Source organism: Cyrtonyx montezumae, unplaced genomic scaffold, assembly GCF_038088225.1.
Source record: "Cyrtonyx montezumae isolate F1298 unplaced genomic scaffold, pur_monq_1.0 scaffold_9, whole genome shotgun sequence".
Classification (NCBI taxonomy): Eukaryota; Metazoa; Chordata; class Aves; order Galliformes; family Odontophoridae; genus Cyrtonyx; species Cyrtonyx montezumae.
Window position 1 is genome coordinate 1,696,158 of NW_027072100.1, and position 21,159 is coordinate 1,717,316.

At 45.0% G+C, this 21,159-nt stretch overlaps 1 protein-coding gene across 1 annotated transcript in view; it reads right to left on the bottom strand.

Moving 5' to 3' along the window:
• Positions 1 to 2,020: 2,020 nt before the first annotated feature.
• The window catches only part of MMP24 (matrix metallopeptidase 24), a 43,533-nt gene continuing 24,394 nt past the window's right edge, over positions 2,021 to 21,159 (bottom strand). Inside the window, exons 6-9 of the mRNA XM_065754076.1 lie at positions 9,156 to 9,370; positions 6,555 to 6,693; positions 4,454 to 4,720; positions 2,021 to 3,706 (exon numbers count right to left, since the gene is read on the bottom strand). Of these exons, the coding sequence (XP_065610148.1) occupies positions 3,369 to 3,706; positions 4,454 to 4,720; positions 6,555 to 6,693; positions 9,156 to 9,370 (959 nt within the window). The 3' untranslated portion in view covers positions 2,021 to 3,368. The remainder of the gene's footprint in view (positions 3,707 to 4,453; positions 4,721 to 6,554; positions 6,694 to 9,155; positions 9,371 to 21,159) is intronic.

A 21,159-nucleotide genomic window follows, 5' to 3' on the forward strand; every position in this document is an offset into this window, starting at 1 on the left:
CCTGCTGCTGTGGCTGTTGGCCTGGAATCATCAACTGTGAATAAGTAAGGCTTATTCCAGTCATTAGACAGACTTCCTAGTTTGTATTAGAGATCTTGGTGTGCATTAGAATTGCTTAAACAAGAAAAATAATCCAGTTTCTGTGAAATTCAAGAGAAACAACTGATCCTTCTCAAGATTGGAGGACCACTTCTGTTCTGACTAGTGGTATATCCCAGCATACTTAAACTTACCTGGAAAAATGAACCTACTTTACTGGTGATCAAATTATTCACAGTAGTCAAAAACCAATAAATAAATATAGAATGCTGAGTGCAAAATAGAGTATGTAATGGGCTGCTCTTTGCAGGAGCTGCAGCTGCTGTGCCAGGACACCTCTCTTGCCCAAATGGCCCACACCGCAGAGCAGTGAGTGTTGTGCCAAGAACATGCTTTGAAGAGCCCTGTGCTTGTGGGATTAGGGCTGGGTAAGCACTGATGTTCCCTGCTCCCCTGTGGTGGCAGTATGTCCTGGTGCTGTGTTTCTGGACAAGAACTAGAACAGGACCACCTGTGTGTGGAGATGCTTTACCCACAGTGATGGGAGGCATGCTGGGTTGATACTCAGGTGATGAGCTTGTGCAGCATCAGACAGAATCCCAACAAAGAGTGTGGATGTGGGAATCTAAGGAACTGTGGCCTATGTCAGTGTTTGCATCTGGCTCTGGATGCAAATTGGTTTCCTCAAGTGTTGATCTAAGTAAGTGCATAATTACCCGGGTTGTACCTGGGAGTTAGTGGGCCAGCTGCTCATCTTCCTGCCTTGCCTCCCTCTGAGAGCCAACACTTCTAACTGTTGAGGGCTGAATTTCTCACCAATTGAAGCATCTGCAGGAATACCTTATGCCCCCAGAAATCACCGCCAAATACATACGTAGGAGTCGATCAGGAGGTAGTTACAAAAGGTACCAAACTATTTCTCCAGTGCCGTGAAGCAGCAGTTCCTTGAGGAGGACTGAGTTGTGGCACTGTGGGACCAGAGGCTTACCTTACTGCAGCAGGCACCGCTCTGCAAGGTGGTATGAGCCGTGTGGTGTTCCTTGCACAGCTTCTCACTCAGCACTTAGTCCTGAAGCAAGCCAAAGCCCACCTTGGCAGGAGAGAAACCCAAATGAACAAAAGCAGACATTTCTCCAGGTTGTAAATTTTTTTTTTAATGATGGCTGTTGGAAGTTGCTCAAAGGTTTGGGCTGTCACAGTCCCAGAAGAGATGGCAGCGTACAGATGAGTTCGATGTGCCATGTGGCTGTGGCATTCATAGTGTGCATTCTACCACGTATATAGTACACATAGCAACTTACGGAGTAGCGTGTATGGGGGTGTCTAATTAGTAGCTCTGATTTCATTTGGTCCTTTGCACTCCTTCACCCATCATAAGACATTACCACATTTTTCACTAAGGTTCAGTTTTGCATTTACTAGCTTCTCACTTATTTCATAATAACTTTGTAATACTTTTTATGTTTAAACACAATAAAAAATGTGGCTATGGAAATTAATCATGAAAGACAAGATACATTTGGAGACCACATTATGCAGTCCTAGTGGGCTTCGCTAAGAAATACTATTGGTCTATCTGGCTTCATCATCACAATATTTGAGCACTGGTTAGAAATTCCGAATGCAAACAATCTTTCTGCTTTTTCATTCTTCATCATTGTAATTACAAATATTTATAGCACGTTTGTCAAGAAAATAAAAGTCCTTGGGTTTTTTTTTTTTGTTTTGTTTTTTTAACATAGCTGGTATTATGGAGTTGTACTTTTTCTAAACTACCCAGACATTCTGTGCATTGCACTTCCATTGCACTGAATAATGTTCAGTTATAGGCAGAGGGCTTACACTAATCACCTATTCCCTACAGTGGGCGTGCAAAGTAGTCCATATGCTGATATGAATGGCACTTTCGTACAGGGCTGCACTTAACCATCAGATTGCACTGCAAGAGACTTCCCCTCATTTAACATGATAGAACATCAGTATCGACAACAAAATGGACTGTATCTGTGGCTAGGACACAGCATCCTAAACCATCCGCAGTTGTCACAGGGATAAGCAGAAGCTCCTGTTGTAAGAGGGCTGTGAACAGTTACTGACTGGAGGCTCAGGTGTTCATTTAGCCTTTACCTAATTTTTCTGGCTCTGTCAAATGTGGCTGGTGATGAACTCATTCTATGGTGTGACATGCTTCCTTTGGTCCTTGCCAAATATTTGCACGTGAAGAAGTGAGCAAAACCAAAATTTTGAAGGCATACAATGTTAGTAACATCTACAGGGATTGGATTTTGTTTTATAAACAGACCTAATTCGTACTGTACCTTGACTATTTCAGCAAAACATACTGACACTCTCACTCCAAACAAACATTTCCATTCTCCTGAAACCCAACGTACAATATTTCCACAATCTAGTTACACATGCCACATAACAACAATTCATCTTTTCCCAGCATCTTAACGGGGGCAGAGTGCAGTCTACATTTATACATTTTTCATTATATTGGTAACCACTGCTTTCTGGCTCATGGGAGCTTAACATCACATGACATCATACTTTCATGAATGACTCCCAAAACAAAAACGTGTATTCCCATAACTGGTGTTGTTAGACACGATTACTTTGTCTTCAGACTGTCCCAATTAGGAATTGATGTTGCCAAGTAACATTATGGAGTCTGGTTTGGTGCTTTGTGAGCTTCTGCTCAGCACTCATTGACCTCTCAGAGGGTTTCATGGTTCCTCGTGCACGGTGCTGAGTGGCGGCGTTGATTCGTTATGAATGTACAAAACATCTGACCAGCAGGTATTGGAAAATCGTTTCCAGGTTAATTCCCTGGTTTTTGTAATAAACTAAGAAGATCTCTTAGAATGGCTCAGCATCAGAATGTCTTCTGCTTACGACACTGAATTGTTCCTGTTCATAGGTTTCATGATCTTAATTCATTTATGAGAGCTATTAAAAAAAATGGTTCTGTTCAGAGGTGGTTTAGCTACACTGGAGAATGCTGGGTTTAACAGGGAGCACTGGTGCAGGGAACTGATAGGAGTTTCCCAAGACAGTTGAGAAGTTTGAAGAAAACCGGTCTTGAAGTCTCTGATGTTTGCAGAGTGGGCCTGTGGAGAATGGCACACCAAGACTTACACAGCTGAGGCATTAAGAAGGAACGAGGCTCCACACTGCCTGTATTTTTTTCCAGTTTTCCTGATGCTTTCAGTCCCAGGATGTCCAAAACGTATAAGTCACTGAAGTAGTTTTGTTTGGTAGGCTTTGAATGCATTTATTTTTTATTTTGTCTACATCCTCATCAGGTCGATGTGCAGCTGACTGTGTCATACCCACTCCTGGACAGGTCTTTTGTAGTACACAACATTCTGCTGCACCTCTTTGTTTTTAAACTGGAAGATCGTGTAGACCAAGACAAGGATACACAGAGACAAAATGCAAGGGATGACAACTGCAATTGCATTTACAGTGCTAGGCACATCATTTATTGTCACCATAATATCCACATCGTCGTGGGGGAGGCGGCGGTCTTTGCTTCGCTCAACATCCTTCTGGTTACAGCCCATCCAGTCTTTGAGGATTGACCTGGGGTAGCCTGGCTCCACGTTCAGCCTCTGGTTATCAAACTTCCAGTACTCCTTCCCCTTGTAGAAGTAGGTATAAACTAGGAGACAAAACACAACAGTCCTCATCACACCATTTCCAACTGATAAAACTCTGCATGCGTGAGGGTATATGGAGAGCCTGAAAGGCTGGGAGGTGGTAGCTCTCTGAGCCAACAGCACATACATCTAGGACATCCCAAAACCAGGAAAATATGCAGGCATGTTTGGAGCTTGCTTGACAGGTGAAGCTTGGTTTGTGGGTGCCATGTAGGTTTATCCTACTTGTTGTGTGAAGTACCTCTCATCTCCCCAGAAGACTTCAAGATTCTTTTTCTAATCACTCTTCAGTGTTTAGTGAAAGAGAAAACTTCACACCAGAAAGAGAAATACACTTGAGGAAGGCTATGGAGGTCTAAATCTGTGCTCAGGGCCTGGCTAACTTCAAAGTACATCACACAGGCTGGGGCCTGCAATAGCAGACAGCAAGTGAGCTGGACACAGATAAGAGAACAGAGAAAAATATAACTATGGCATCCTTATAATCATGGCCCAATAAAGCTTAGGGAAGCAAAGCCAGAAAAAAGTCTCTTTCCCACCCCAAAGAACTGGCTGTGGTTTAGCAGTTAGGGAGCTGCCTGGGTTGGGATAAAAGAAGAACCTGACTACCTGTACTTGCAGTTGCGGCCTTAGACTGCCTGATACTTGAATCCTACCTCACCAAAAACATCCAGAACACCCCAAATCCCAATTCACAAGCTAGATAAGCTGTTATCCATCTAACTCATAGAATGACCACAGATACATACAGCCTTCTTTGCTGATAAAAGCGCCTTGTGGAGCCTGAGGGATTCCTCTCCACACAGTGATGGGCTTTGGATATCCTGGGTCCGTTGCTCTCTTGTCCTCATTGTATCTCCAGTACCTGTCTCCTTTGAAGAAGTAGGTTTTGCCTACAGGCTCCCAACGCAAAGCTGTGTCGATGCCTTCCCGGGGCAGACAGCTCCCCAGCTCCACGAGACTGTGTGGGTATCCTGGCTCTGCTGTCACTTCCTTAAAAACCCAGTATTTATCTCCTAGAGTTGAACAGGGACACAGGCAATGAATGGATGTGCAGAATTTGAAGTTAAAGCAATACAAATATAAAACAGCCACAATGAACCACAGCATGCTGGAGATTAACTGTACTGTACTTACTGTACTATGTGAAAAAGCTTTTCCTTGCAATTTTAAACCTAAAACCTCTCAATTTCATTTGGCTCTCCTTAGCTCTTGGTTTGGAAAGTCAGACAGCTCTTTCCCATTAATCTTCTCTAGGCCAATCTTGACTTAAAGAACTCCTCTCACATCCTGCCTCTGTCTGCCCTCATTCAGGCTGAGAAGCTCTAGGATTATAGTTGTTCCTTGTAGGAAGGCCAGTCCATTTCCATTGCCTTTCTCTGAGCCTTCTCTAGTTTTAAAACATTTGATTGAGGTGAAGGTCTAAAGCTGTGTGCTGTAATTCAGAACATGTTTTTGTATAGGAGCATAAAGATGCTTTCCAAACTTTCTGGCTTACCACCTGTTTTCAGTGACAGATTATCTTCAGAACCTGTCACAGTGAAAGGAGCTGCTGTGGGCTCCATGTAAGGATGAGCATTTTCTTTCCTTAGGGAAAACACCCCCAACACATTTTCCCAGTAACTCAGAAAAGATGTGAGCACATATAACAGCAGAAGCTCATGATGCACCGACTGTGGCAAACGGCAGCACGTCTTACTTAGACCAGAGCAAGGACAGGGACCATAACTGACGTGCCACATACCTCATCTAAATGCCACCAACATGCTCTATAAGTCAACACACTATATTGATGCCTCACATAACATCCTGTTACAGACAGTCAATGGGCAGTGGCTGGAATTCAAGGTATCCCTCAAGGATGCTGGCTACATTCTCCCCCACATCTCCCCAAGCTCCTCTGACCAGGACACCAAACCTTCATCCCGGTCATGAAATGCGTTTTGTGGTTGCCCTGGATCTGGACAGGCTCCAACACCGTGCCATACCATGACCAAGGAGACAGGCAGGAGCCTCATGCTCCCTGAAGAACAGAGCTATTTCATATTATCAGATGGAAGCACACATCTGCTGAACCACAATAGCTTTGCATTTTCCTGGCAAGGCCAGCCCACACTTAGAAATATTTTAAGGGCTGGCTACCACACCGGAAGGTGAAAAGCAAAGGAGGACACTTATATATGGCTCATCTGTTAGTACCACCAACACCCATTAGCAAGAATGAAGTAAGAATGTGTAAGGAAAGGCCAGGCCTGTGCTAACAGCTTCTTTTCAATGCATCCTTACACCGCCCACCTTCTTACTGGACTAAAAGATTTTGATGGGTGTTGCCATAGCAACCATCTTTGCCAGTGCCACAAGGAGGAGAAAAGGAGCCCTGCATGCCTTAGCTGGCATGGCAAATGGTCACCCAGGCACTTCTGCATGCATACAGAGATTTTTCAAGGCTGCATTTTCAAGGCCTTATGGCTGAACTTTGCAAGCCAAGTTGCAGCTGACTTGCACAATTCCTTTTGTAGCAGATGCAGGAGAGCATCTGAATACAATGGCACAAGGGCTAGAAGTAAAACCTCAGGAGGCTGTGAAGCACCAGTGCCCTGCGCTGCTCTACAGCACTCCACACCTGACCTACAAGCAAGGAGAGGGGCTGGTTCTGCTGTGTAGTGACACATCTTTTCTGTCTCTTTGATGAGGAATTCAAAGCTGAAGATTTGGTTAGTGGCTTGGGAAACACTGGTTGCTTGAAATGCCCCACTTGGAAGAATCCAGTGAACCAGTTCTCACCATTTTAAAGCTGTGGGAGTGTGAAGTGAGGCAGGTGTGCTAAGTTTGTACTGCAATATACTGTACCTTTGAAGAAAACAAATTTTCCATCAGACCTCTCATAGGCTGCATCAATCTTTGCAGGGAGACCTTTCCAGAACTGCTCAATTTGCATGGGATATCCCTCCTGCACCTGGTTGTTGCGCAGACGCCAGAACCAGCGATCCTGAGAAAAACAGAAAGCTCTTCAGACTGACTGTTTTTTTCCTGCAGTCACATCAGGCTGCACGTCTGGCAGCAAACATTACTAACTCTTGCCTAAGCCTATAACAATTAAAGGCAGAAGTCCTGGTTTGGTTGAGAGCTGAAATGCTGCCCAATGCCTTTTCCAGTGCAGGAAGGGGGAGATGACAGCCAAAGGGGCAAGAAGTTCACAAGTGTTGACCCTTTGGGGTCAGTACTGGGGTCTGTCCTGTTCAGTATCTTTAATGGATGATCTGGATGAGGGGAATGAATGCACCCTCAGTAATTTTGCAGATGACACCAAGTTGGCAGGAAGTGTTGATCTGCCTGAGGGTAGGAAGGCCCTACATAGGGCTGCCTTCTCCAAAACAGTGGGCAGGTGCTGGAATGGGCTGCCCAGGAAGGTGGTGGAGTCACTGTCCCTGGAGGTGTTCAAGGAATGTTTAGATATTGTACAAAGAGATATGGTTCGGTAGGGAAATATTGGTGGTAGGTGGACTAGATGATCTTGGAGGTCTTTTCCTTGGTAATTCTACGAGTCTATGATTCTACACTGATTACTGGGGATCTGACAAAGGATGGAAAGAATAAGAGGAATAAGGAGCAGGGAGAGGAAAGTCTACAGCTCTAAGTGTCATGAACTCATTTGTGAGTGACCTTTCTGTGTGTCTCCTTGCTGAGATATCATCCTTGGCCCAGTACAGCTGGTACTCAACTACCTGACCTGAGGACAGCTATCCAGCATCTACCATGTAGTGACTGTGAAGCTCACAACATCCATAGGCACAAAATGTTATATACCTTTTGATATGAGATCATTAGTTAAAGCTGTAGTGGACACTCAGGTAAGAGTAAGAGGATAGCCTGGTTCAGGCATTCTTGTGGCTGATGTGTTTCATCCATTTGATGACCTTTCATACTTATCCCACTTCACAGTCAGTGGGCAGAGTGAAAGCTTCAGTTATTCTGGGAACAGGACCATGGTGTTCAAGATTCAGTGTGCTGTAACATAGGTTATTGAGCAAAGTCTGTCCTTCCCTGGCTGCAGATTGAGAGCAAGGCTGATGCAAACTCCCCAAGAGCTTCAACTAGGACAGAGTTCATAAGTTCATAAGTTCATAAGATTGGAAAGGACCTATAAGATCATCTAGTCCAACCATCCTCCTATCACTATCTCTACCCAACTACTAAATTAAGTCCTTTAGCACCTCATCTAAACGCTTCTTGAACAGCGCTAGGGATGGTGCCTCACCCACCTCCCTAGGCAGGCCATCCCAGTGCCTGGCCACTCTTTCAGAAAAGAAATGCTTCCTCAGGTCTAATCTAAATCTTCCCCGGCGCAACTTCTGGCCATTCCCTCTCGTCCTGTCGTTATTTATCAGGGAGAAGAGGCCCACCCCCTCCTCACCACAACCCCCTTTCAGGAAGTGGTAGAGTGCAATAAGGTCTCCTCTGAGCCTCCTCTTCTCCAGACTAAACAATCCCAGCTCCCTCAGCCGCTCCTCATAAGACTTGTGCTCCAGACCCCTCCCCAGTTTTGTTGCCCTTCTCTGAACACGCTCCAGGGCCTCAATGTCCTTCTTGTAGTGAGGGGCCCAAAACTGAACACAGTACTCGAGGTGCGGCCGTACCAGAGCTGAGTACAGGGGGATGATCACCTCCCTGCTCCTGCTGGCTGCACTATTTCTAATACAGGCCAGGATGCTGTTGGCCTTCTTGGCCACCTGGGCACACTGCCAGCTCATGTTGAGCCGAGCATCAACCAACACCCCCAGGTCCTTTTCCTCTCTACAGTCTTCAAGCCATTCTGCCCCAAGCCTATAGCATTGCATGGGGTTATTGTGGCCAAAGTGCAGGACCCGGCACTTGGTCTTATTGAACCTCATCCCATTTTGCTCAGCCCAGCTGTTCAGCCTATCCAAATCCCTCTGAAGGGCCTCCCTACCCTCAGGCAGTTTGACACATCCTCCCAGCTTTGTGTCATCTGCAAACTTACTGAGCGTACACTCAATTCCCTCGTCTAGGTCATCAATAAAGATTTCCCAGAAATAAAGAAATAAAGAGTTCCCAGAATCCCAGGGCTTGGTGTGTGCCATCTCCGGAGGCCACACTGCCTGCACTACTACTAGCATTGCTTTAAGGCTTTACTACTGGCTCCTCTCTCAGCTTGGTGGTATCCAAATTCTCTGCCAATGCACCCAGTTAACTTTTTGGTGCATAGACTGCCTGGGCATTCTGTTCAGCTTGTGAATCCCATCAGGTACGGTTTCTAAATATTACAAAACCAGTTTGCTTCCCTCTAATGTTACTCATTTCTCAGCCTTATAGAAATAGAGCTTTGTTCGGGAACATTACAAATGTGACTCCAACTACCTTATGCATCTATTTGTCTTTTCCAGGAAGAAACTATAGAAAACATAATGAATAAGCAAAAATTTCTAGTACCTTGAAAACAAACATTTCTCCTCTAAAGAGAGCCACGGTGTTAAAATTGCCATCACAGATGTTTGGTTTTGTGCCAGGAGGAGATGGTCTGTCACCTAGAGGAGGACTAGGAGGTCTGGGCTGTCTCTCGTGTTTTCTTTCCGAAGTGGAATGAATTCTGCGAACAGGAAGAGTTGGTAAAGGCCTGGTTGGCTCCAGGGGCTCAATAGGAGGACCTAGAAGTGAAAAAGAAAATATTTAGCAAAGTCACAATTTTGGATTTTCTGTGCTTCCCTCAGGTTATAAAAGACAACAGACTGGATGAACAGTGTAAGGAATTTCTACCATTGTTATGAACAATATACACTTAAGAGCTCATTCCCTAGAAATGAGAAGCAAAACAAGATTTGTCCATGCATGAAGATGTCCCAAAAGAGGAGAGGGATAGGAACTGCAGAAGAGCCAGTATGTTTTTGTAGGTCCTTTCCAGGAGGCTGCAGATAAAACAAGGAGATGCACACTAATCACACTCCCAGCTGAAATGAAAGATAATAGGCACTGAATAGAAATGTTTATTAGCCTATTGGAAAAACAACAACCACAACCAAAACCAGAACAAAGTCAGAGTGCAAAAAACTGCTGCAATCTAAGGGAAGGTACAAAATGCAATTACTTTAACATTACGTTTAACTATTACTTTAAGTCTATAGTAACTAAACTTCATTTTCAGAACATTATATGGACCATATGAACAGCCATGATAAGGGACTCTGCTGTCATTCAAATGCTGCCCCCATACCAATGGTTTTTGCACTAGCTAGTATTAGCACACTGAACAAGGCTGATCCTCACAGGAGGAGTTACCCTGCTGTCTGTGATTGTCTTGCCTACATTCAGAGAAGGAATCTACCAGTAAGGACTTAGACAGCTGTGGGGGCTATACAACTGGGGGGTTAGAAGAGTTCTGCAGACAAACATTATGAACTACAATACATAAAATGATGGTTGAGTACCCAAGCCCCCATGTCAACTTAGATCTCAAACGTTATCTTTTCAAAGGGTTTCTGTAAAGAACAAATATTTAACACAGCCTAGAACAGTGACTGAGTCAGTATCAGCACAGATAGTGACTAAGATGTCATCAGAAAATGTCAGCACATTTAATGTGATTCAGTTGTGTCTACAAGGTTCATGAATGTTATGTTCAAAGTGCACTACTCAGATAGTTTAGATCAACTTCACGCATAATCAGGCCAAAAACCTTCAGATGCAAATCCTCTGACAGATCTAGAGTTCTCATTACAGATACAGCAAATTTTCCAGGAAGAGACATCCAGTTTGGGCCTTAAGATTTCAAACAGAAACTCCTCTGTAATGTTCAGCTATCTGTTCCAGTCATTAAGCCCTGGCACTCTGAAGTCTGTGTCTGAATTTGTCTGAATTTGCTATTGTCTGAATTTGCGCACGTTTTGAATCAGAATTTTTTCCATTTTCTATTTCTAGCATCTCATCATTTAAACATCAAAAGTTCTTGATATGGACAAACTTCAAATTCTTCTTAATGAGCTAAACATACTAATTACTTTAGTTGCTTCAAAGTCGTCTGGTTTCGAGACCTTGAGACTTACAGCTGTTTCATACAGATAACTGTATTTCTACATGGTGACTTGTCCTTATCCCATGACATCTCCAATCTTTACTAGCAACTATCATTATTTATTTTCATTCCACAACTTTGGTGAATGACATCAAATACTGCTCATATAAACATTTAAGGTGAGGATTCTCTGTTGATAATTACTCTTGGAAAGCAGCCAGCTTCTTTGTCTACATAAATCGAAGAAAAATATTATGCTGTTACTGTGTATTTCTCATTCCTGGGCTAGGAGCTGCTTTGGAAGGGGAGCTGGACTTGATGACCTCCAGAGGTCCCTTCCAGGTCAGTGCCTAGTACTTCAGCAGGCCATAAAGTTATTTTTTAAATCAAAATCCCAACCTGTGGTACTGCTATCACTAATAATCTGTGAATTTCCCCAAATACTACACAGCAAAGATTTCCAGGACGTGCCCATCATAGAAAGCAGCAGGGTTAGAGTCCCTAGTCAGGTGGTCAGTATGGGCGCATCTACACTAGTGCTTCGGCTGAGGTTAGGAGTGTGCCCTTGAAGAGAACCTCTCAATCATTTGCAACACCAAAATGCATGAAATACCTTCTTTTGGAGTGAAACTAAACTTGAAAATGCACTTCTGGAGCACATCTAGGACATGGCAGCTGCAAATGGGTATCACAGGGAAAGGCAAAAACCAATCCATAGTACTGCCTTCTCCCAAATGCATACTGAGTCAAGTTCTCAGAACTCTATTCACTTAATGCCATTCCAAAATACCCCTGCATCTACAGACGTGCTACTATTATTCTTGCTGTCTGCCCCAGATGTGAACAGCCATAGGTAACACACTGCCATGTGCAACAGCATCTCCTCCAACAAGCCACACCCTGGCTGGCACTTCTGATTTAGGCTGAAAGCTGGTGGAGGTAGGACTGAGTTGGTACAGCAGGACAAGCTGCAGAAGAAGGATCGGAATGCAGAAAGAGGTCCCATGCTGATCTTCCACACTGAAAGCCAGGGCTGTGGTTTGTTCAGCTGTTTGATGGGAGCACGGTCTTCAACTCCTGCTCTGGCAAACTAAAAGGGGCAGAAAATTGGAAGCCTGTATGGCTGCCAAAAACGTTGTAAAATCTCTAATGCACATCCTATACAATGAGATTCCTATGCCAGCACACCACTGCAAAGTTCACCTTTCCAAATGAGATTGCAGCATGTTGCTGCAACAGAACAAGAGAGGTGCAGTTCTTCGTTATTCTATTTGCAATAGGCTAACACTACCGTGCACTGACGCAAACAAAGGGGCACTTCTTGTTGCTACATATGGATCAGGAAAAACTTCTCTGGTGTGAATTGTGAATCAATATGGTGTTTTCATAAGACAGCTACTGCCAGCAGTTTCAGCACAGAGTGATAGATCCTTGTGTTGTAAGAAGCAGCTAGAAGCAAATTCCCAACATGAGAGTAGAGAGAGCTCCCCGGAGCACTGCCACCTTTAAACAGGGTGAGATGAGCAGCAATCTGCAATGCAGAGAGGAATAACTGCTGTCAGAGGGAACTGTCTGGGAGGGAACCAAGGAGGTGCTGTGTTATGTGAGTGTGTGATGCATTCAAACTGCCTGCTGGAAGGACCTACGTAGAAAGGGAGCGACAACCAAGTCCAGGACATTCTGCCTCTCATACACAACAAACAGACAGGTACTGGAATCACATCTCACACATCACCGGACGTAACAAAGGCATGGTTTCTTAAAAGGCAAAGAAATCTGGTTTACAGGGAGATAATAACAAAAAACAGTGCAGGCTCATTTCAGATGAGTATCTTCACTTTGTTAGAACAGCTCAGTTGTCATGGAAGGATGGGTAAGAAAACAGGTTAACACAACCAGAGCCTGGGAAACTGCAGAATGCGCCTGGGAGTGGGATCTCTTGGTTCAGCAATGGCCTAGCGACAGGCAGAGAGAAGACAGGGTGGTGGAGAAGCTCTGGGACAAATCATCCAAAGATGCTGTGGACTCTCCAGCCTTGGAGGCTCTCCAGGCTCAGCCACACAAAACCACGACTGGTGGCAAGCAATGCTGGCAACAGTGCTACTATGGGTGACAGTTTTGACTAGAGACCCCAGAGATCCCTTCCAACACAAATACTTCTATTCTACCATGAAAAACGCTGCTACCAAACTGACAGTATAAACAACAGAAGAAACAGAATGGCTTTATTTCCAGAGTAAGGAGAGCTGTGTAAGAACAAAATAGAAACATGCACAATGAGCAGGGGACAAAAGGCTGTGCAGGGGAAAGGAGCTGCGTGCTCCTGCATGAGCAGGGTATACCCACTGCTGGACACCTGATTGCTGTGTTTCTGACTGCAGTCAGTATAAATAATCTCTAATTCCTGTTTCACAGAGTCATAGCACCAGGAAGGAAGAGGAAACCATCTTGTATCACCTGCTGCGTATCAGTGTGTAATTCTGTATGTATCAGTATATAATTCCTGTTGGAACTAGGCTAGATTTTGGATATATTTAATATTAATATTAAAAAGATGAAAAGCCAGAGATGAAAGACTCATTGTAATCCTTACTAAAACTGTTCCAGTCAAAAGACACCCCAGTAATTAAAGGTACTGCTCTTCGTTTAAGCCTGGGTTCAGAGAACTGGAACTAGTTAATCTTTCCCAATGAACTCACGAGGTCATTCTTGTAGTTTGGTTTTCTGAGTGGGTGCGTAACTTTGATCCACAACCAAACCCAGAGATGTCAGCGCAGACTGTTCCCACACCCAGCCTCAAAGCACCAGGCCCATGGGTGCCATCCTCAGGCTTTGGTGCTCTTCTCCCTGACAAGGGACTGGATGAGTGAGATGCCCCACACAGGTGCTTCAAGGGCAGCTCTCTGGAGCAGATAAAGTGGCTGGGGAAGAGCAGGGCTTGAAGGCCATCACATGGGGATGAAAATCTCCACAGGGAGCTTTTTCTGTTACACTAAGGGCTCAAAATCACAAGGTAGGACCACTCATTACAGCCTGCCCTACCCACACTGCAGGACAGCAGTCACGGTCAACTCTCTAAGGTTTATGTGCTCAAAGTCAGTCTTCAGTATGGAAGAGGAAAGTTAAAATAGCACCCATAAGCCTTTAGGGCTTTAATTAACTCTAGCATGCCACTGAAACAGAATGCTGCAGACTTGTGAGGGAGATGCAGCTGTTGCAGACTGAGATCTGGAAGTTGAAAGTCGTCAACGATTCCGCTGGAACAACAAGCTGAGCTGGGTCACCAAATGCTTCGATTCCTTGCAATGGCCAAACCAGCTCTGGGACATTGCTCTGCCAGGCAGACAGGTTTCCCACATATTTTGCACTTGGTACTGCAAATTGCTTTGATGCAGACCATCATTTCACTCACAGTACTGCTCTTGCTGTCTTTCCCTGCCAACAATGGCTTTTTCCTTGCTGTCTTTCATTCCTCTTCTTAACATTATGCACTCTGGGCTCCTGATTTATCCTGACTGCAGCCTTGTCTCCTGTTCGTAGTTATACACATTGAATTTTTATTATTAATTGCTGACTTCCCTTTGTCACTGAGTGTGGGCTTACAGATAAAGTGTGGATGATAATCCTTGGTGCAAGACAATTCTATGGTTGCGCACATGCAACTAGCAGAGAAAACCACTCACTACACTGAAACCCATGGCTCCAAGTGTCAGCAGGAACAATTTGTTCTTGCTATTAGAGGGAAGGAAAGCAGCAGCAAAGCCTGTTCATCACTGAAGAAAGATAATCTCTTGTAAAACCTGAGCCAATCTGGAGCCCAACCTGGTACATACAAGGATGAATAGACCCTATAGAGTTTGCCAAGCATTGCTATTATGTTACTGTCACAACAGGAACCTGCCTTCACAACAGATGGCTAAAGGCACAGCTTAACAGCTTTATCAGCAGCAGAGATGACTGTGAATGAGTTACTTAGGAGATACAGACACCTTGCTATTTGTTACAGAACCTGATGAGGCCCACCTCACCATCACTAACCAGGCAGCGTCACACACACATCACAGCCTCTATCAACAGATCTCCAAGCAACCTCACTGAGAGAAAATTAAGTTAGAGGCTATAGCACAGGCCTGCAATGGGTCTGACCCCATTAGCTCTGCACCTAGCTGTTGTGTGTGATTGCACAAGGGGCCAAGCCCTCCCAGTGACTGAGCCCAGGGCCACTTCCATGCAGGAAGCAGGCAGTAGCATCCTGCAGCTGCACTCTGTGATCTGGAGGGATGCACCTGGCTGGGAATTTACACTGTGTGGAGAAGAAGACTTTCTTCCTCTCCATCACAACCAAGGCAAAAAAATGTCAGAAAGCTTTGGGGTCACAGCAGATCACCTTCGGAGTGTGACTTCCGCCACTGGCACTTAGCCTCCTCCCTTCATGCTTCCTCTGTCGCAGACCATCTGAATACCAAGGTGACCTGTGAAGATAACACAGAGAGAGGAGGCATTTAGGAGCCACTGTGTCGATAGTTGAGGACAAAATATAATTGTACTGTCCTCCTGGCTATTGACAGAGTGTTCCCTCAACTGCACCGCCCCGGCCTAGAGGGATCCTACAGGCTCAGTGCCACCAGAGCCTGCTCTGTGCGAGCCTGCCAGCACCGAGCGTGGCCTTTGTTTCAGGTCGGATCCACCTGCAAACAAAGGGCTTTCTTGATATTCACTCCAAGAATAAGATTGCCACCAGGCCAACTGGCAGCCTTTGGAATAAAATATGGGGGCTTTGGGGAGCAGAACACCAAGTTATGTGTTTCTGCAGGGCTGTGGCAGCTGTTTGGGTACATGGGAGAGGCTCCTCAGGTGCAAATCAAAACGTGTGATCCATGGGAGCCAGGGAAAGTGAGAGAAATCGGCAGGGATACTCTGACCCCATAGCAAAGGAGAGAAGTCCCTGGTCCTACTAAACCAGCCAGCTGTCACCAAGCCACCTCAGGGACAAGAGACATTCCCCATTAGCTCAGCACTCAATTCCACTGTTCCAGCACTCACAGTGCAGCCAGTGGCTGGGCAGAGGGGTCAGTGAAGGAAGGCTTTCAGAGGTGCTCCAAAACTGCCACCCAGGTACCAGAGCACCTGCCTGGAAGACAGGAGTACAGGGCTTAAGTCCTTGCTGTAAGGAAAAGAAGTGCTCGGCTGTGCTCTGTAACAAGGTGATTCACCCTGCAGTTGGGTTCTCTGCTTAGGGGGTGAGAAAACAGGGTCCAAAATTTGCAGTCTGGCATTAGGTAGAAGGAGGAGGAGAGTTTAGGGCTCTGCAAGATGCTTCAGTTATGGTGCCTAGTTCACCTCTGAAAAAACTTGAAGAAGCCTGGTGTTTGCTGAGGGTTTCTTCTTTTAACTCAAAAAGACCTTCACGGTGAGAGAAGCATTTAATGCCCAGCCATACCCATAAAGCAGAGCTCCTGCTTGTGCTAAGAAGCACTGTCAGCTCCTTTCAGGACTCAGCTGGTGGCTGTGGGCTTCTCACATGCAAGGCAGATCCAAAACTGGTGTGGTCATGGGCAAGCCCATGCCTCGTGACAGAGACCCCAGTGTGCCAGGTGGGTTTAAGGCATGGCACAGGGGACAGGCGGGTGCTCCCTACTGGCACTGGGGAACAGGACTGGAGACCTGGTGGTAAAGCATGTGAGACTTGGTGGGTGCACCAGAGGAGGAATCTGCCATTTCCTTCTAGTGTCAATAGAGTCACTGGAAGGGAGAAATGTGCACGTGAAGGGATGCAACACAGAGAAGGAGCCTGGTCTCCCTGCAGTATGCCAGAAGTGTAGCACCAGGGCTTATTCCTGCCACATGCCATCCTCCTCCTGTCCTCCTATAAGCATAGCACTGTGTGGAATGGATTTAAAAGTTCCAGATCTGGGAGCTTCCCCAAGCACTCTGCTGTTTCAGGGATGCTGGCAGAGTGCGTGCGTGGCTGGAGAAGGCCTGATGCGTGGTGCAGGAGGCCCACAGCTTCCCAAAGAGAAGCTCATTTCAGATATTTTTCTGTTGCTGCTACATACGTACAAGGGAAGGATTACTAAGAATGAGGATACTGCTTGTCTCTATTCTCTGCACTCATTGAGCACGAGGAGACAGGATTAATCACTCCATCCAAATAAGAAAAAAGAAAATAAAAACCTAATTCTCTCCAACAAAAGCAGCACTATTATTTCTATAATTACGAGCCAGTTTTCCAGCACAGATAACACAGAGGGAGTTAATACTGTCAGCGCATCTGCTACATGCCTTGGTTCCTTTGTGACACAGTGAAGAAAACTTCTTTAGTTCGAAAAACAATAGTACTGTCAGTTTGCCAATGAGGTGGAAAGATGATAACAGCTTTTCAAAGGAAGACTGAGATGAGCATTTGTAGAAACCTCTGTTCTGCTGGCTTGAGCGCTAATACTTCTGTGAAAATTGGCCATCTCAAACTGCAAACTCAGTGGTGGCATCTGCATGGCCTTTGATGCCACTCACACCCATGCTGCTGGCAGTCCAGGGCTCACAATCCATTTGGATTTCTGGAAGTGTGAAAGCATGACCTTCAGCTCACCTGTAAATGCTAGCATGCGCCTTGCTTCCAACTCACCTGGACCTTGCCACCTTCCCTGCTACTGCCCATCCACCTGCTCACCTAGCACAGGAACTCACCTTCTGTGCCCCTGTAAAGCAGAAGCTCTAGATGGGATGAGTAGTCACAAGGAAAATAACTCTGTCCTCAAGAGCTGGGATCTCCTAGAGTAGGTATTTCATTTTTGCTTGTGAAAATTACCCCTCCAAGTTTGCTCTTCTGGTACTTGTTCTTCAGGAGTCGAACACCCATCACAGTGCTGTAGAGGACTGTCGTTTAACTACTGCTCTTCTGGCACAGGAAGGTAATGCTGGAGGCTTGCAAATCCATCAAGCAGAACACACTCTGTCTCACAATCACTAAAATCATCTTCTGTAGATCAAGGTCTTGGGTGTTACTCTGTACCCCTCGCCTTCAGAGGGCTTTATCACAAAACATTCTGAATACAAACATTTATAGATCTGGCATGACAACAAAGCTTCCTCTCGTGGTTTACAATGCAATGTCACCACATGGAGCTTACAGCCTTTTGCATCAAGTCTTTCTTCTGTTTCATCACAAGTTATCTCACACATACTTACAGCTTCTGTAGGTCTCAGATTGCTCTATGGGAAGCTACTGGGAAAAGGTGAGTGAAACTGTGAAATCTGGGCTAGCTGCATAAGGGGCCAGAAGTAGGTGCTATTTGATCAGGAGTATTGCCCAGCAGTGACTCACCTGTTCCCTGGACAGGGGCTGCTGGGGTCTTCATTACCACCTTGGACCTCAGCCCTGATGGGATGCAGCACTTGCACTGACTCGAAGCTCCTGGGCTATGGAAAAGATGTGTGAGGATGATATGCCCTCAGTGAGACCCTGGAGGATGAAAATCCTTGAGGTAACCTCCAGGATTAATGATTTGGTCAATCTCTGTCAAGATAGGAGACCTTTCCTTTGTGAGCTTAAGCTTCAAAAAGCCCTTGAAGGCAATGGCCTGGTGCCCCAGCTCCAAGTATTCATGTGGACTTGAGTTTTCTCTGCACATCATGTTGACCACCCTCCTCTCCAGACATCGTGTCAGAAGAGTCACTCATAACTATGAGAGCTACCTCACAGCCCACTACAAAAGGGTGCCTATAGCAGGACATGAAGAACAGAAGAAGCAGTGCTGAAAGATAATCAGTCCAAATTGTGTGACAATGCCATGGCTGAGTATGCTTCCTATCTCCATCTGCATAGTAGCTGCATGCAGCCCTGACTCGAACACTAGGACAAATAAAAGAGGCAGTAAACCTAACAGAATATCCAAGGGACCAACATTATACTGTCATTTCCAGTTTAACTCCTTCCTGGCCATGCCACTCATAACATGGGCCCGTAAGTACAATGGTGCTATAAAAAGATACACAAAGAACAGTGATGATAGTTCCCTCTTTTTGTCAAGAAACAGGCTGCAAGAAGCTCCTGTTGGAAGATGGAAATACTGCTGATTTTTCTTACAGTGTACTCTTTGGCACACTTGTTGCGCTCCTGCCCCTTTCATCATTGCTTGTAAGCCAAAGCAACATTTTAAACATCGATCTAACCATGACAAACCACAAACAGGGTTTCACATCGCCCAGTGTCCCTGTAGATAAGTTCTGAAATACATTCAGCAGAAAATAACTTAATAATGCAACAAATTATTATATGACAGGCTTAGATACTCTCTTTCCTAAGGGATAAATACAGATAGAACTAAAAGCACACCTGAAATGCAACACTGTCAAAGAAGACAAATCAGACTTAACATTTCAGTACGGCCTCTGTTCTTTGTTCTGCAAGTTCTGTGGAATGAAATTTTGCAGGTTTTAGTTTTCTTTTTTTAAAGGATGCTACATGTGAGGCAGTTGCTCTGTGACTAATTTTGCAGAGTACGCTCCAACATCATACATGTTGAGCACATGCTGCTGCATCACAGAAATATGTCAGAGCAGCAAATCGGGATGTTTTATCTAGCTGCTTTGGTAGACAGCACCCTCAAGGCAAGACAAGGCAGATTGGTATTGTGGAAATCAGGCACATTCATGGAATGTTCCTGCTATAGCTACAAGATATTTCAGCAGGTCCTTCTCAGCTCTAAGGCACTCTGATGGAAGGATTTGTTCTCATATCTCCAGTTCCAGGGGGAAATATAATCTGCATTTTCCATCTTTTCTCTGTGACCTTAGCACAGGATTTCCAGAACCCTGTGCTAAATGATCACACCTCTTTATTCTCCCTACACAAGTACTTCTCTCTACGACTACCAACACCATTCCTAGCCCACTCCAGTTCACAGGCCTCAGAGAGGATCCTCACATGATTCCATGACAGTCAACAAACTCGTTCCCGATTATGACCTGCACCAGGCAGTAATTCACTCGCACCACTTTCTTCAAGATGAGTTTAAATTTTTATCATATTATATTGCATAAGGTGAATCCTAACACAGCTAGTGCTAAAGTTTAATGCTACCAGGTTGAGTAAGAAACAACTTGAAGTCCTTTGGTGCTGCTGGCTGAGCTGTGAGCAGTGCAGTGCTGAGCTCTCTGCTCTGTTCCAGCCATGCACAAGCCGCTAAGCAGTGCTCTCAGGAACTGTCAGCCTATGAGGACATGAATAGCCCCTAATGGCCCTTACCAGCCTCACCAGGACCTCCAGGTCCACCCTGTCCATGGGCCCAGCAGACATTTCAGCACAGGCCTGGACTTTGGGTCTCTGACTGAGCTGTGCTGACATTGGCTTGAACCACAATCATGGAACAAACATGGCTGTCAGTTCCTTGACTGTTCCCTGTGCAAAAAGGTATTTAGAAACAGAGAAGCCAGTCATATTTTCTCGATTGTATTTTCATTGTCAGCATGTATTTTTTTCCTTTCTAATTCACAGGAAATAACTCAACATTTCAAAATAGAAACAGTGTAGTGACATTTTAGCAGCTTTCAGAAATGAAAGTGCAGGTAGATTATTTAATGAAGCTTTAACGCTTCCTACCACAGCACTTTGTTTCAAAACCATCCAGAGCCTCTGCAACCCAGGGTACTTGAGCACATTCTGAGTGAATGTACGCATGATTAAATAATACCACACAACAGCTGCCAAACAACTTCATCCGTTAATGAGCAAAGAAAAGAAATCTTCGTCAGTAGTAATGGAAAGAGCCAGCTCCTCCTAGGTGTACTTCAGGCCATCTTACTTTAAATGCTGGATCTTTCCTCAATATCTGCCTTATAGTGTGGGTGAACTACAGTCATATAAATGCCTGGTTTTTATTTTTTTCCATTACCTAGCCAAGAGTTAGTGAAAATTTAGAAGATTTAGATGAGACCTGAGGAAACATTTTGTCTCTGAAAGAGTGGCCAGGCACTGGGATGGCCTGCCTAGGGAGGTGGGTGAGGCACCATCCCTAGCGCTGTTCAAGAAGCATTTAGATGAGGTGCTAAGGGATTGGATTTAGTAGTTCAGTGGGTAGGGATGGTGATAGGACGATGGTTGGACTAGATGATCTTGTAGGACCTTTCCTACCTAATGTACCTATGAATCTATGAAAATAGTTCAGACAAGATGTCTGTTCTCCGGATATCTCTATATAGTCTATGAATCTCATTCCAATTAAAAAAATAAAAAATTAAAAAAACCTACGAAAAACAGACTTAAACAATTGACATGCAGCTCAGACATCTAAAGTCTTTCTGTACTTCTTTAGTCTTAGGGGGTTTGGCACAAATTTCATTAGCAGTTAAAATTGACTGACAGATTATTGCTGCAAAAGCTGCCTAGTACTGGGCCTGCCATTGATTCCAGCAGCAACCCTTCAGAAA